The sequence below is a fragment of the Ammodytes marinus genome (assembly GCF_949987685.1).
Source record: "Ammodytes marinus genome assembly, chromosome: 17".
NCBI classification, from domain to species: Eukaryota; Metazoa; Chordata; class Actinopteri; order Uranoscopiformes; family Ammodytidae; genus Ammodytes; species Ammodytes marinus.
The window spans coordinates 4,807,590-4,823,719 of NC_137221.1; the positions used below are offsets into that span (position 1 = coordinate 4,807,590).

Genomic DNA, 16,130 nt, shown 5'->3' on the forward strand with positions numbered 1-16,130 from the left:
TTTGTTATTGGTATTGTTTCTGTTCCGGTCACCTGCCTAGGGACTATGGGTGTACATGAGCATTTCTGCTAACACTGTCATGATTACATCTTGTATTTTTGATACTGATGTTAATTAACATGCTCTGTCCCTATCAAATAAAAAAAAGAAAGAAATAGCAGGGCTACGTAATATATCGAAAATGTTATCGTTTTCGGACACTGGGTCAAATACAGTGTGTGTGTGTGTATACGTGTGTGTGTGTGTGTGTGTGTGTGTGTGTGTGTGTGTGTGTGTGTGTGTATACGTGTGTTTGTGTATATACTCCACCCACCTGCAGCTCAGAGACCCAGGAGCAGTGCCAGTAGGACATGTTGGACCACTTGGCGAAGAACTCTCTGTCGGGGCGTCCAGCCAGCGGTGAGGGGTCTGGGGAGTCTGCTGGGAGGTCTAGAGGGCGGGGGACCGGGGTGGGGGCCGGCGCCTCACCCCAACGCCATGTTAGGATCTTCTGCACTTTACCCTTCATAGGGGGACACTGCAGGGAACAGAGGGGAAAAAATATTAGTATTTGGTTTCTAGGGGTGGAAAACACTGGTTTGATTATTAAAAATATTTTTTTTCCTTCAATGAAATTCTACCCAATTTCAATACCGTATTTCGTCCTGTTTCACAAACAAAAAAAATAAATTCTCTTGAGCCTTGTGGTATAGTTGTCATTTAAAAGCTATTCATTGTTAAACATGCACTTCCCAGGCATTCTTAGTAGAGAAGCAAACAAGCACGATGGTAACTCCAAAGAACCATTTGGCATAACGTTGAGATATGTTTTGGAATTTCTATGAACATGCTATAAAACATCAGTGTAAATTCTAAACCTTTTCCAAAACATTCAGTCATTTCGAAAACCATTTCCAGGTCTGGAAAAAGTTGCTTCAAATTTTCCAGAACTTTTCCAAGAATGTAATGACCGTGTGAACCCTCTCCCAAGCCTCCCATCCAACCCCATTGTTAACGGACTGTGAAACACTAGCCAAATCAGTGGGAATTCAAAACTTTTCCAAAACACTCAGTAATTTCCAAAACCATTTCTTAAATTTCCCATACTTTTTCAAGAATTTCATGACCGTGTGAACCCTGTCTCGAGCCATAAGAACAACCGTGAAACACTAGCCAAATCAGTGTAAACTCAACATTTTCCAAAACACTAAACACTCAAACTAACCATTTCAAAACCATTTTTTTCAGATTTCACAATATCTCAAGCCTCCCATCCAACCCCACGTTAAGAAAAACCATGAAACACTAGCAGAAATCATTGTAAATCCACCCTTATGTTGTACTGACCGTGCATCGCGGGCAGATCCACTCTCCGTTGGGGATCTCGGGCAGTGGGGGGTTGAGACAGTGGATGTGGTAGGACGAGGGGCAGGAGTCACAGCACAGCAGCTCTCCTCCATCTTTACACACTCTGCAGAACTCCATGTGGTGGTCGTCCTCTTCCATCTCTACTACCTCCTCTTCCTCCGCCTCGGCCTCAGCCTCTGAGCCTTCCTCACGCGCCTCCCACTGGATACCCTCCTTCTCCTGGGGGGAAACAAAACAATAGGAACTTTATTAAGGGGGTGACCCACGAATACACAACAATTTGATCGCAGTAGCCTGATTTTTCGACTGCCAATCTCATAGGTAAGTAGTGGCAAAATTTGGTTATCAGACTCAGAAAATATAAGATAGAAATATAAGAAGAACATGTAGAAACATTGCCTATTGTGGCCTGATACTGTGTACTGATTGCAATTGCAAAAAAAAACTTGTGAGCTTTTAATTTTCTTTATGTGAATGGTCAACAAAGAATAATATAAATATAAATACATTTGTATGCCAAGTCAAGGAAACAAATTGTAATGTTTAGCCTCTGTATGTATAGTCTCAAATGAGAATATGGATCTAAGAGCAGAAGAAAAACAAACATGTTTTGACAATAGGCAAGCCTTGACCAATCAGATTTGTGTAAATTCTTGGGGACAACCTCAAACAGTAAAGACATGTCACGTGGCACTTACACAGTGTGGGCAGCTCCATGTTCCCTCTGGTGCTTTCTCCATGTCAGGGTCCAGACACACCATGTGATAGGCTCTGGGACAGGTGTCACACAGAATGATCTCCCCGCCCTGCTGACACACCTCACAGTAATCCTGATGGTCCGTCTCATAGCCGTCCCCATCCTCTGCTGCTGGGTCAGAGGAGAAACAACACTTAGACCAAAACACACCCTATATCATTCAACCTTTATTATACTCGATAGATCAATTAAAGGGTGACCCTCCTTTACATTGATGTCGAGTCAAACAAATGCAAAAACAACAATATATACACAATATACAACAACTGATAAACTATTTAACCATTTAGACAGAGATGTAGAATGGCTAACTAAATTTACCTACTTTTATTTCCCCGTCTATTGTCTGTATGTGTCTTTGTCTTATAGTAAAAAAAAGCTAAAAAAAAAAAAATAACAAACTCGCTTTTATCACAAGGCCTTTAAACTTTAGAACTTTGTTTAAATGAATTGTTGTTTAACTTGTATTCTGTGTATGGGTTATTATGCTTTGTCCTAGTTATATAAGTATTATAGGTTTGAATGGATTTCTTGATGTTTTTTATTTTATTTGACCGTTATTGTGTGTTCATTCTGCCCTGTAAAGCACTTTGTAATTTTGTTTCGAACAGTGCTATACAAATAAAGTTTGATATGATTTTTTTTTTATAATCTAAATGAGGTATTCCTGGTTTAATAAATGTAAAATACAAATACATTATTCATACATATTTCTCAGATTTAAGAGTGGAACAGGATGTGATATAAGCTGTGATGCAGGCAGTGTGTTTACATTGTTTGTGAGAGGAAAACCCACTCGCTGAGTCATGTTTTCCTCAACACATTTCCTCATCAACACCAACAGCATATCAATGGAAGGTTTCACAATGAAAACACAAATATCCAAATCAGATGGTAAACTGGTTATTAAAGCTTGTTTAACATTAACTTAAACTCCTGTCATCTTTATGTAGTATCTTAATGCAGGCTCCTAAATGAAGCCAAAATAGGCTCTTACAGTGTGTCAAGAGGCATTTCTTAATGAGAAGAACAACATAATATACCGTGTGTGTGTATTTTGACAGATTTCCACACTAAATCAGCCTGTCGAGCATGTTTCTGTCTTGTGACAGCAGCTAGTGGACACAGTGTCAGTAGGCGGAAACTAAGACCAAGATGTCTTCCTTCTAAATATAATGAAGTCCGCTGACTCAGTCACAGTGACTAATAAGCGTATGCATGTGTGTGTGCGTGTGTGTGTGCGTGCGTGTGTCTGCGCTTGTGCCAACACCTCCTCATGTTACTGTACATTCCACAGACCTTAGATTCAGTCATTATCAATCACCACTGTGTGTGTGTGTGTGTGTGTGTGTGTGTGTGTGTGTGTGTGTGTGTGTGTGTGTGTGTGTGTGTGTGTGTGTGTGTGTGTGTGAACTGCAGCCGTTCAACAGCTCAACAGATACATCTCTATCAGGTAAATCAGTAATGGGTTCAACTATCACATTACACAAATACTACATTCACTTTAAAAAGGTTGAGTCAGTGATTCTGGAGATTACTTCTTGTCAAAATCACAAAATCAGTGAATATCTCCTCAAGATCCGCTACCTGATGTCTGTATTGTGTGTGAGTTGGAAAACAAATCTGGTGTTAATTCACAGCCGAGGCTCAGTAAACTGGCCTCATGCTAGCAACGGTGGGTCACCTTTGTTTACGTACCAATATTTTCAGCATACACACAGCACGGACAGCTAGCGGATCATGAGGAGATTCACAGATTTGACAGAAAGTGATTTTGACAACAAGAATTCTCCAGAATCTCTACTGAACAGTTTTCAGATCTAATGAAGTGTTTTGCAGACATACCCTTCTTCTTCTTGGGTTTGCTCTTGCCCTGCTTCTTCTTGCTGCGGCTGCTGCGGCTGTTGGAGCCCTCGGACACGGACACACTGTTCATGCTTCCGTCCTCAAAATCACTGTCCACGTCCGGCTCGTCCTCCTCGCTCTGTGAAACATGACAGACAAACCATTTGCATTAAAACACTTTGTAGGACACTGTGTCTCAATTGTGTTTACTTGGAGCCTATTACTCTACTCTCTGTATTTTTATGGAGGTTGTTTTTCATTACGAGATAGTGTAGCTGTGTCTGATTGCAAAGCTAGCGGCTAACATTAGCATCTTCATCAGGGCAATTTATTGTAACATTTGGGTTTTGAGTAGTAGAAACGTTCTGTTCTTTGCCACTCCGAGAATTGTTTTCCGCGTCATAACAGGCTGTCTTATTGTTCTTCAACATGTAACATTGACCAACATGCTTATGTGCCTTATGGGCTTTAGTACCTGCTACCTCGACGGAGTGAGTACTTTTACATAGTGCAACACTAATAAATGTGAGTAGAGTCCGGAGCATGTAGTGGGAAAGCACAATCATTTTAAACAAGGCGCAGCAGACAGAGAGGAGAGACTTGATCGTACCGATGAGCGCTTCCTCTTGCTGTTGAAGCCTCCCAGCTTGATTTTGAGCGGAGCCACTTTCTTGGTCTTTGCAGCGTTCTTCTTGTCCGCTGCTTTGGGTGTAGGTTTGGACTTCTTACGGGCGTTGGGACCTGAAAACACAACAGAAAGGAAGGAGGAGGTCAGACACACACAGGGCATAAGATTTAAATATATATATGGGGGGAAAACATGCTTATGATTTTATATATTCCCCTTTCCGTAAACTGTAAGGGCGTTTATATAATGCATCAACAATCCTTTGATAAAGCTATTGAAGAAAAACATGGATTTTCCACAAAAATATTAATATATAAAAGACTTAACACAAAACTCCAATATAAAGTGTTGTGTCCTATGGGCCCCGTTTAGATAATCATGTGTTCAGATTTCAAGCACATATCAAACCTTGAAAACACAAGACTTAAAATCAAGGATTTTCCAAACTTTCCAGACTCATTATGAACCATGCAAATAATATTCCAAATGGTCAAATCTCTGGATTAAACGGGCAGATCTGATTTGATGCAGGGACCATGTGGGTTGTTAGGATAGCCTAGAGGAAAGAGGGGCCTAGTATTATAAAACTACTAGTGGTGGCTTGTATTACATCTACGGAACCCACCATCTCTACCATTGTGTCCTTGAGCAAGACACTTGACCCCAAACTGCTGCAGTGTGAAATATTGAGAGGGGATATGCTAAAAGACAAATTTCAATGTAGCCCTGTGGATTGTAAAATAAAGCAACATAACTATGTAGTGAAATCCAAACCCAGCTTCAACACTGTACCTTTTCCTTCCTTGGTCTTGGCCTTGCGTAGTGGTGGAGGGGGGGGCTGTGCGGGCTCTACGGGGGCCGGCGGCGCTGCCACGACAACGGGAGCGACCTCAGCCACCATGGTGTCGACGGCGGCCGGTACGTTAGCGGTGGCTAGCGCTGCGTTAGCTGCAGCCGCTCCTCTCAGGGGGTTGTTGGTGCTGAACTCACGCCACTTTGCCCCCAGAACCATCATCATCTTAGACACGGCGATCTTGGGGTTCTTGGCTGCGATGAGCGGTCTGCAGGTGATGGAGATAAAGATTTTAAATGTTCTGAATTTAAATTAGTTTTCATGTTATGTTATTTTTTCTTCTTCTTAGCTTTTATTTTACTTTTATTTTTCAACTTCATTATGGCAGCATCTTAACACGCACATTAACTGTTCCCAATTTCCACTGGTTGTTGTAATGTAAATGAATGATTCAAGTTTGTAACACATCCTCAGCATGAACCCTAAAAAACCCTTTAGCTCAAATTTCTTCCAAAACTAGTCATAGGAGTAGGAAAATAACACCAAATATTGCAACATTTGGGGAGAAAAAAATTCTTAGAAAATCATTACAAGGTCTCTAGTACAGTCAGCCTGTGATTTTTGTAATAACTGTGGATTTTCTGAAAGCATAATATGCGTTGTGAAAGTGCCAAGGTGTGTGTGTGTACCTGACGAACTGGCTGAAGGCCTTGTAGTTAGTGAGAGAGCGATAGTCTTCCTCTGTGAAGACGTGGTCGATGTCCTCCATGCCCCAGTCATCCAGCAGCTGGGACGAAGTCTTTGGCTCCTACACAAACAAACAACAACATTCATTAATATCTATGTCAGGAACAGGGGGAAAATACTAAAACTATGATATCCATTAAAGGGGGAGTCAGCGATTTTGGAGACTACTTGTCGTATTTTTTTTTGTCAAGATCAGTGAATATCTTTAAAAAAATCTGCTACCTGTCCGTACTGTGTGTGCATGCTGACAGAAAATCTAGTGTTAATACACAGCCTAGGCTCTGTAAACTGCTATGTAATCAAAGGAAAAGTAAACAAAGGGGGCCCACCGTAGGTATCAGCATGCCCGTTTACATAGCCTAGGATGTGTATTAACACTGGATTTTTTTTAGCACACACAGTACGGAAAGGTACAAAAAATATGACAACACAGCAAATAAATGTGACATTATAAACACCAGAATAAACCAAACCAGAGTGTTAAGTAACAACAAAATGAGACCCTTGGATCAAACAAAGACTATCTGACATCTACACTGTTCAGAGACAGAAAATACCACTTAAAGTAAATCCATCAGAATCCAAAAACACTGCAGCTAAAGCCTGTTTACTCACTTTAACCCAGTAAGTAAGGAGTTCTGAATACTAATCTAAATCAATTTATTTAATTGACCAGAGTGTGGAGGAGAACCGAGCTATAACACATGCTAAGCTGTTCTGCCAATAATTCAATATGTGCTAAAGACAGATCATGACTGGTGTAACGAAAGAGAATTTATAAAAAAATGTATTCACTTACTGAAATGTATTTTTTTAAACGCATGACTCTGGATTGAGTGAGTGGCCAAAATGTCAGTGTCAATTCGTGGCAAAAACCAAACTGCAGTATCATGTAGTTTAAAAAAAAATGACATTGTTGTGTCCCTGTGCGTCACAAAAGCCAAACCTTCAACATCTCAAAAACACACCTTTGTTCGCTCCATGCATGGCAGCAACAACAGATATTTTAACATCACAATATACTAAATTATTATGCCACATATGGCTGCTCAATTACGTGAATCATGAGTTTTCACATAGCATGTTTTGCATGACCGATATAATCCAAACATATTCAGTTGACTATCACCAACAAAAAAAAACGAAAATCCACCCAAAAAATCTTCACAATTTAGAAGCTGGCGACCCAAAAAAAATGGTTGACATCTCTTTGTTTGAAAAATGATATTAACGGTTATTTAATTGTAAAAATTTCAGGCGATAAATGTCATACTTCGGTGTGGGTTGCCTGTCGCGTTTACACTGATCATATTTTATACTTTCTTCAAATAATTTAGCCAATAACACCCTTAAATAAAATATTGGAGATTATTCTCTAAAGTTTAAAATGCAGTATTCATTTAATTTCAATATCAGCTACTAATAGTTAAGTGTAAACTGATCCATGAGCATTTCCACCCAAAGCTGCTTCCCATTCTGTCTTCTTAACAGATCGGGCTGCAGACTGAATTGAGGGCGGATCTGTCGATGAATTAAAATGTGTTTATCTAACCAAAAAGAAAAGGGTCAGTGCAGAGCAGCGCTAGGTGGAGTTACCATGGTAACAGCATATATGCCTTACACAGCCTGCAACCCCCCCCCCCCCCCCCCCCCCCCCCACACACACACACACACACACACACACACACAGGCTTAGACATCACACTCCACCCCTTGCATAAGTGTCATTAACTACAAGGCCCCCTATTGGCCACTAGGCTTCAAGAGCATCAGACACAGCTCTTTGTTTAAAACCTGTCTCATTTCACCGTTTGTCAAACCGTCAGTGACTGACTCCATTACAGGTGCACGCACAGTCAATGGCTGCTCATCACAATGCAGCTAAGAAAGGACTGTTTCACATTCTAGATTCCAAGAAACTACAGAATCGAATTGGTTTTGTTTGACATTGGACTACAGCACAGATGCGTAACATTTTAATCCCTGCCCTTAAAGAGGTGCATTAGTGCCACAACCCAATCATGTTGCTTCCACATTGTTTTGTGAGGTTGTAACAGTGTTTTTGCATGTTTAAACTACATCATAGCTTTACATTACTTTGCAAATGATGCAGCTTTGCTTTAGAAAATGTAATATTTTTTTCTTCTTCTATGAAGCATATTGGAGTCCATTCATTTATCTCCGTTATAAAAAAATCTATCAGCCAACTCTAAATCTGGCTAGCGTTTCCGACTGCCAACAGTAGCCATACTTGGTACGGGGTTTATCCCGGACGGTCAGAGTATGCAGTCTATGGGTCAGGGTCGTTGAACGGCACCGACCACGGCAGATACGCAACTATTGTGAATCGTCTATTATCTAGTGTATTGTATCATAGCAGCGAGACACAGTGTAGGCCACCAATAAGACCCCTTTTGGGACACTTTGGTGCGTCTTGGTACCCCAACAAAAGGGGAACAAAAACCGGTGTGGCTCGACTTGCTTATTTTGGTACCCTTTCTAACCTTTGACAGTGGAAACTGCCAAACAAGCCGAACCGAACCGAACAGCTTAAGCTACCAATCAGTGCCGATATTTGTTTTGAGAAACTTCCCCAAAAACACCTGAATTCTCCCGTCAAACTGCCAGATTAAGCTTGTTATGTTTTGTATGGTGTATTTCGATTTCATTTGAACTCAGAGACAGCCATTCCTTGTGTGTGTTTATGTTGTGCCTAAAGAAATTACACAAGTCCCTTTTTTGACCCCAAAAAACAAAACAAAAAGACAGCCAGATTATTATTATTTTGTCCTCACCGAGCTGTCATCGTCATCATCGTCCTCCTCTTCCTCCTCCTCCGGCTCTTTCTTCTTGGAGGCGCTGCGTTCTCCTGCGCCGCTGCTGCTGCGTTTCTTCTCCTTGCCGCTGCTGCCTCTCTTCTTCTTCTTGCGTCCGGGCGTGTAGTCGCTGCCCTCGCTGTCTGAGCGATGGGCAACCGCAGCCGCAGAGCTGGCGCCATCTTCAGCCTCTTCCGACACTCCCACGTCCATGGGCTCCGGGGAGCTGATAGGAAGCTCCTGTAGGACAAGGAGGGGAAAAGTTGGAAAAATTAGACGATGTTGGTACAAGAGCAATGGGAATTTCGGGGGGTGCTCGTGGTGTAGTGGTGAGAGTCCCCCCCCCATAGAGGCTCAGTCCTAAGTCGCAGCAGACCCGGGTAAGAATCCTGCCCGGGTTGATCTCTGCATGAGGGATCATTTTGTATAAAAAAAAAAGTAATGGCAACCGGATATTAAAACAGATGTTGTGCTGGAAGCTGACTAGATTATATAGAGTATAAAATATTGTTAAAAAAAGATGGAACATGATTAATCAGATTTAGAAATCAGCAACTTTTAACATGCTTTTGAGGTAAAGAGTAGTGATGTTATGTATGATCTTATCATAAAATAAAAACTGTTAGTCTGTTACCATCTGAACTTTTGACCTTGAAATCAATTCTGTGTTCTAACATTAAAATAGCGATATTCTGTGGAAAAAGTAGAATTCTACTTCTGTGCTTATTTGACTTTATTGGCTAGCATTTTGTCTACAAGATAAGATAATACAAGACTACATACAGTGAAACGTTTTACATGATGTCACACACAATAATAAGCATGGGTTAACTGGTAGTTTCCATTTAGCACAACATCTAAACTGGAGAAGGGATCACAAGTTGTCACACTCTTGTAATATGTGCCTTCTTTTAGGGTGTGAATGTTAAGTAAGCACACCACCCACACACACACACACACACACACACCATCATCCTTACCTCTCTGCGTGAGCGCCTCTTGCTGCCTTTGCTTTCTTTGCTCTTCTTTGCCTTTTTCTTCTTCTTCACCTTGGGAGTCTCGCTCTCAGAGATCTCCTCTTCGTCATCGTCTACAGACCAGACAACAGGAGACATTTTGGGTCAAGACACAAAGAGGATTTCTCAACACAGAATTTTAATAAGCAAAAAGCAATTGAAACTGTAACTGTTATGTTAAAATGACTCAAATACCAAAATAGGATCCGTCAATTGTGGCTGTGTCATAGCTCATAAAGCTGTGAAGATAGCATGTGTAGTACAAAACATTTTATTATTATTTTTAAAGGGGCAAATTAAAATGTCACTGGGTTTATTGAATCAGCCATTTTGGCTTACTGTCGTTCAGTAGCTACGGTCATGTTCTTTTTTTGTAACTTTTAGTTGTTATTGTTTTTGGTGTTTGCAAAAATGTACACTAACATCATGTCGTAAGGGTTAAATCAGTTGGAGTTTTTCCCTCTACGATTCCCTTCACAGACGGCTACGGCTTGTTAGACATCACTTTATATAGTAATGTGGATTTACATGTCTTATGTATATTTGAATTATCACCGAGTGAACTGTTTGCTTTTCAACACAGGGAACAGAGTTTTTACTGCGCTCTAACTCTACACTTCTGACAGACTGACAGCACATTCAGTTGGTGCCAAATGTTATTAAAGTCGTCCATGATTAGATGGTGAGAGTTAAAACCAGCAGGAGTCCTGAGAACTAGGACAAGAAGCTGATAGGCGAATGGTTTGGTTACTAGCACGTTTAAAATGCCCCCACGGCTGAGGATGTGGATTCTGATAAGATTTGCTCTAGGGGATAAAACTGTAATGTACAACTGATTGGTCATTATGATTTACAGAACCTTCCTGCAGGCATTTGATATGGAGACCTGGGTCCAGTGTTTGGCACTGCTTCAGTGGCCCTAAAGTGAAGTGCTATGGCACTCAGAGCCTATTAATGTAATTGACTATGAAGAAAAAAATGAAAAGTAAACAGAAAGCTGTTGCTGCATTAAGAAGCACCTTGTAAGGACGGATCTTTAATGTGATGAGCGTTTTAGGTCATTTAAAGGAGACCAAGTGTTGTGTGTTTGTTAGTGGCTGCACAGCAGGCAATTAGAATAGGTAAACAAACCCACCAACATTGTTTCAAAAACGAAAATCCAGTGCTTACACTTGAAAATGCTGACCAAGTAGGCCTATATTTGATGCAAGGTTCGAATATAGAAGTGTTCCCAAAAGCTTAAACATAATAGGCTACTTCAGCTATTGAAATTTAGGTTTCATAATGAAAGTGGTGGGAATCGTTTAAAAATCAATACTTTTTTATCATTTTATCCAGTAAAAGACACCAGATTATTAGATGTTTAGACTTATTCAAAATCTGCAGAGATCGTGTTCGCCGCGCGTGCTCGTCGGGATTTTTTCCAACTGTAAACAAAGCGACCTGCCTTTGTCAAAACTACAAGGTGTTAAAGAAGATAAAACGTATAGATAATAAGCGAGATATCGTTTTAAAATACTGTTAATAATGTATGTGTTTCATTTTTACTTTTTTCTCCTCACTCAAACAGAAGGCGCCATGAGGCCATGAGGAGGAGAAATCTTCACAGCGTCATCCCCCTGCTTCCAAAGCTAACTGGCTGCCTCCATCTTGTCATCGACACGTAAAAAAAAAGAAAAAATACCGGTAGCGGCGGGCTAACGTTAGGCCCCGGGAACATGCCGGTCAGCCGACAAACCAGCCAACTTTACAGGCCAATACAAGGGGTTGGGGTAAAACTGAGTGGCTTTTAAAACCCGTGGTAAAAGAGCGAGTTTGACAAGCTAACAGTAGCTATTAGCAACGTTGCTAACGAAGCTTGATTGATATGAATGTAAAAAAAAAATCATATGCTAAATGCTAACACCCGGGAGTGAAAATTAGCAGTTTGAGCTAACGTCTTACCGTGCATTAACCGATCATCAGGGGCTCCGTAATCATCCCTTTCATCCTCGCTTCCAGACATCGCGAACAGAAGAAAACTTTTACTATTTAGTTAGCTAACAAGTTAAGCTAACTAAATAAAAGTTATCGGTTTGGTTGGATAATCCAGATTTTCTGTTTGACCCCAGTCTTTTCTTGAGCCGGGTCCAGGTCCAGTGGTTGGTGTGTGTGTTTCGACACAAAACAAAAGAAAGAAAAGGGAAGTGAATATTTTGCACAAAGGAACACATTAATAAACACACACACTCTTTCAAAAACCGCGTGGACTTCTAGTCAGGTGATAATTCTGAACTTTATGAGGCTTTTTGAGTTGGGACACCTCTCAAACATTCGCTCCCTCTCTCACTCCATCTCTGCGTGCAGCTGACATGCCATCTTGTTGCCACTATCGTTAGTAGTTTCCGTGCCATTAGCATGCGTGCTAACCAAGCCCGGTTCAGATTTGAGACCGAACTGAAGAAACGAGCCCCTCTCTTTCACTCTCACACACACATACACACACTTATATCAAACATATCTCTGCAACGTCCCGGCGAACGATGCTATCTTACTCAGACCTTCTAACCCTGACTCAAGAACATTTTGTAACAATTAAAAAAAAAAAAAAAAAAAACCCTGAGATACTCACAACTTGATTGACACAGCTTCCAAAAAATAACAGAAAAATACCAACTCCAGACACAGTTTGTCAACCAATCAATACTTGAAAGCTTTTTTCTTTAAGGTAACGGTATACATACAATTTAAATATATTTCCGTGTTTTTGTGGTAGCGTGTGCGCACGACGCCGTCTCCTCTTTCTCTCCCTCGCACACTACACACACCCCGCGCGCGCGCACACACACACAAAGAGATCAGGGGGCAGGCATCCCATAATATTCCCCCCCCTCCTTGCACACACACACATAGGCCTACACACACACAAACCCCTCCCCCACTCTGCATAGTTACCTTGCAACGTACAGACCATAATAGTCAACTCACCCCTCCCTCTCCTACAGTCTCTTCCCCATTCCTCCATGCACACCACCCCCTCCCTTAGCAACCACGGTCACCATGGAGACGCTCACCCCCCCACCACCACCACCCCCTTGCGGCATCCCATAATAGTAATGAGCGCAGTCACTGACATCCCTCAATGAGCATAACTCCAAAAAGAGAGAGATAGGAGAAAGGAGGGGGGGGGGAAGGAAAAGCCGTCACATGGCAACCGTGTGTGCCACATGACTGCTTAACTTGAGTGTGCATGTTTGCATGTATGCGCAGGCACTGTAGGCTACTGTATACCAGCCTGGGTGCTCGAGACTGCACACAATAGCTGTTAACCACCTTTAAAGCGCCCTCGGGTCACCATAAAGTGGGGTGACACAGGGTGACCCATGTGACACCCCTACATACCCCCTGTGCCCCTGGGCTGAAATATAAGGCTTCTTATGTACATTCATGACTCACCATCAATACAAGGCCCTCATCTCAATAGTACATGGAGGCCCATTGGCATAGGCAGAGTTTGGGAGTCTAGAGTCCAGTGAGCGGGTCAGTTTGTGGGGTTAATTAGTCAGGATACATGCCCTTCGGCCCTCCAGAGAAGAGCTCGTAAAGGTCAAACTATAGTCAAAAACCGTCAAGTCAAGTCTGCTGCCTGAAGCCCCCACCCACAAAAACACAAGAAACAGGGAACCCAGGAGTACAAGGGCCAAGCCAACAGCTGAGTTAAGCTGTCTACACACACACACACACACACACATGAGCTCCACAGGCTGCTTGGAAATGCATTGCAGTCAATGGTGGGAAAAATGTCTGGGTCCTAGACAGCTTTTTCCCACCGTTGACTGTCTGTAGTACATTTAGACTGTGCAGCGAAATGCAGAACTGCTTGTGCTTAGTGTGGCAGAGAGCCGTTTGAATGACGCTCTACCACATGGGAAATACTAAGACAGTGTACATGTAGTCGGCTAATGGGGAGTAGTTCTATCTGGGGCCTGTACAGCATCACAATGAGTTATGTGTTGTTATTGTAGCACTGTGCGACCAATCTGCTCTCCTGATGCTGCGCAAAGAACTCACAAGTCTGCAAAAAAAGACCAAATTCAAGATCTTTTTTACCAGCCAACATTACACCATGTAGCCAACAGTATAAGGGCACAGCGACACCGACACAATGAGTACGTTTACATGCACCGCAATAGTCTGATATTAACCCGGTTAAGAGCATCTTCCAACTCAGACATTGCCATGTAAACAGCTGTATTCCAATCTTAATCGCATTATTGAAACAAGTTTTCCCTGCATTTTTTGGCATCTGCCACCGTTTGCGGCACGTGTCCTGGTTTACAGCTGTTAAACTATATGTAAAACATTGTGTAAAACCTAATTTTCCTTGGATGGGACCAGAAGTATTGCCTGGAAAGAAAGCGCAGACGACTGAAGTCATGACTCTACTACCAATACCACTACTAGCGTATGTCCCTGGTTCATTCAGAATATGATTGACATACAAACGGGAACATCCCCGTAGCTGCTGTGCATGTGAACATCTTATTTGTATCATTTTCATAACCAGAATACGGACCTTAATCGAAACATGCTGTGCACTTAAATTTGGTCATTGTGTAATTTTTCCTGTGAGAATGGAACATTAGTGCAGATGTGAAATTATTTTATTTCATGGAGAATTTATGAATCCGCTCAGAAATGATTCATGTCGGCACATTGTGGCAGTGCCCTGAATCTTTGGCTTCTCACCTGCTTCAAGCTGTTCCTCTCTCTCCTGGCTTTAGCTTAAGGCCTCCCTCCTACAGCGGACCTACATTGGCCTCTGACTCAGCACACCTTTTACTTAGACCTTATGGCCGCGTTCCAATCCCCATGCATCCCTGCTATTTAGATTTAGGATGTCCCAATTCATGCAGATGCAGCTTGCCCGGATGGCTGTGCCCTACTACATCCAGTCCTGATTTTTTGTGTAAAAATCAGCAGGATTTTGGGCAATTCTTACCCAAAATTCCACTGGGCAAACAACCAGCAATGCAACGGATATATTAGGAAGAGGCAAGTTCAAGGCCCGATGTTATGATGAAATAAATCAATAAATGTATGTCCCAGTTGTAGCATACTGCATGCTAGCTATGTACAATAGTACAAATAAAGATATAAGATTTGGAACGCAGGCTCTATTTCACGTTTTCTCCCCTGTCCTTTCCTTTGTCCCAACACGAAGAACGACTTACAGGAGACATAACTTCTATCTCTTTCTTTTCTCTGTAATTCCTCCTCTTCCTCTCTCCTTAGGTTTGCATCTTGTCCCCCCTCCCCCACACTTCTCTACCCAAGCCTATATGGACACAGTGTTCATGTGTGCGTTTGGGGAGGGGTGTGTGTCTGTGTGTGTCTGTATCTGTGTGTGTGTGCTAGTGGTTAAGACGTGTGTGTGTGTGGGGGGGGGGGGGGGGTAACATCCCATAATCACCAATCAGAAGAATACTGGGGTGCTGTTGTCATAGAAACCACGTGCACGGCTCTTGACGCCCCTCCCAACCCCCCACCACACTGGCAGAATTGCATATCACATAATGATAATAATATCACTTCTGAGGCAAAAAAAAAGGGAAAAAGGAAAAATGAGTAGGTGGAAGGGGAGGGGAGAGAATAAACAGACCATAATAAGGCTCCTCCTGTGCTGCTAGTCACCATGGAGATAATACAGGCGGGGTCAGATTATCATGTAAGTCAAAATGCATAGCATAATACTTCTTGACTGCTCCCCCTTACCGCCCCCCTGCCCCACACACAGACACACACAGACACACACACACACACACAGACACACACTATTCCGTTCGACCTATCCGGCCCCTGTTGCGGTACACGCTCTGAAGCTGCCGCAGATAACAAAGTTCAAATTCGATGTGATCAGACCCAACATGTCTGCCACATGAGATAACACACACACACACACACACAAACACACACGCATTTGACAGAAGGAGTGGAACGAAAAATATAATAAAAATTTGATGGGTCCATTCAATTTGTCTGGATGTCCCAGACGGCTCGGATGTGACCGTGATGCTGCTACAGTTCAAATCTGCCCATCTTTCCAGTTCTTTCAAACTATCTATCTATCTATCTATCTATCTATCTATCTATCTATCTATCTATCTATCTATCTATCTATCTATCTATCTATCTATCTATC

At 42.1% G+C, this 16,130-nt stretch overlaps 1 protein-coding gene across 7 annotated transcripts in view; it reads right to left on the reverse strand.

Moving 5' to 3' along the window:
- The window catches only part of LOC307264203 (chromodomain-helicase-DNA-binding protein 4-like), a 29,017-nt gene extending 16,231 nt beyond the window's left edge, over positions 1–12,786 (reverse strand). For 5 of the 7 annotated variants that reach the window (XM_080045511.1, XM_080045510.1, XM_080045508.1 and 2 more), the window contains exons 1-11: positions 12,673–12,786; positions 11,894–12,066; positions 9,914–10,023; positions 8,913–9,173; positions 6,060–6,178; positions 5,370–5,638; positions 4,560–4,690; positions 3,950–4,088; positions 2,046–2,212; positions 1,327–1,566; positions 314–517 (exon numbers count right to left, since the gene is read on the reverse strand). In XM_080045511.1, coding sequence (XP_079901637.1) covers positions 314–517; positions 1,327–1,566; positions 2,046–2,212; positions 3,950–4,088; positions 4,560–4,690; positions 5,370–5,638; positions 6,060–6,178; positions 8,913–9,173; positions 9,914–10,023; positions 11,894–11,954 — 1,701 coding nt within the window. In that variant the 5' untranslated portion in view covers positions 11,955–12,066; positions 12,673–12,786. Of the gene's footprint in view, positions 1–313; positions 518–1,326; positions 1,567–2,045; positions 2,213–3,949; positions 4,089–4,559; positions 4,691–5,369; positions 5,639–6,059; positions 6,179–8,912; positions 9,174–9,913; positions 10,024–11,893; positions 12,067–12,560 lie in introns of all 7 variants that reach the window. The other 2 variants (XM_080045506.1, XM_080045507.1) reach the window with 2 other exon arrangements.
- Between the last annotated feature and the right edge of the window lie 3,344 nt (positions 12,787–16,130).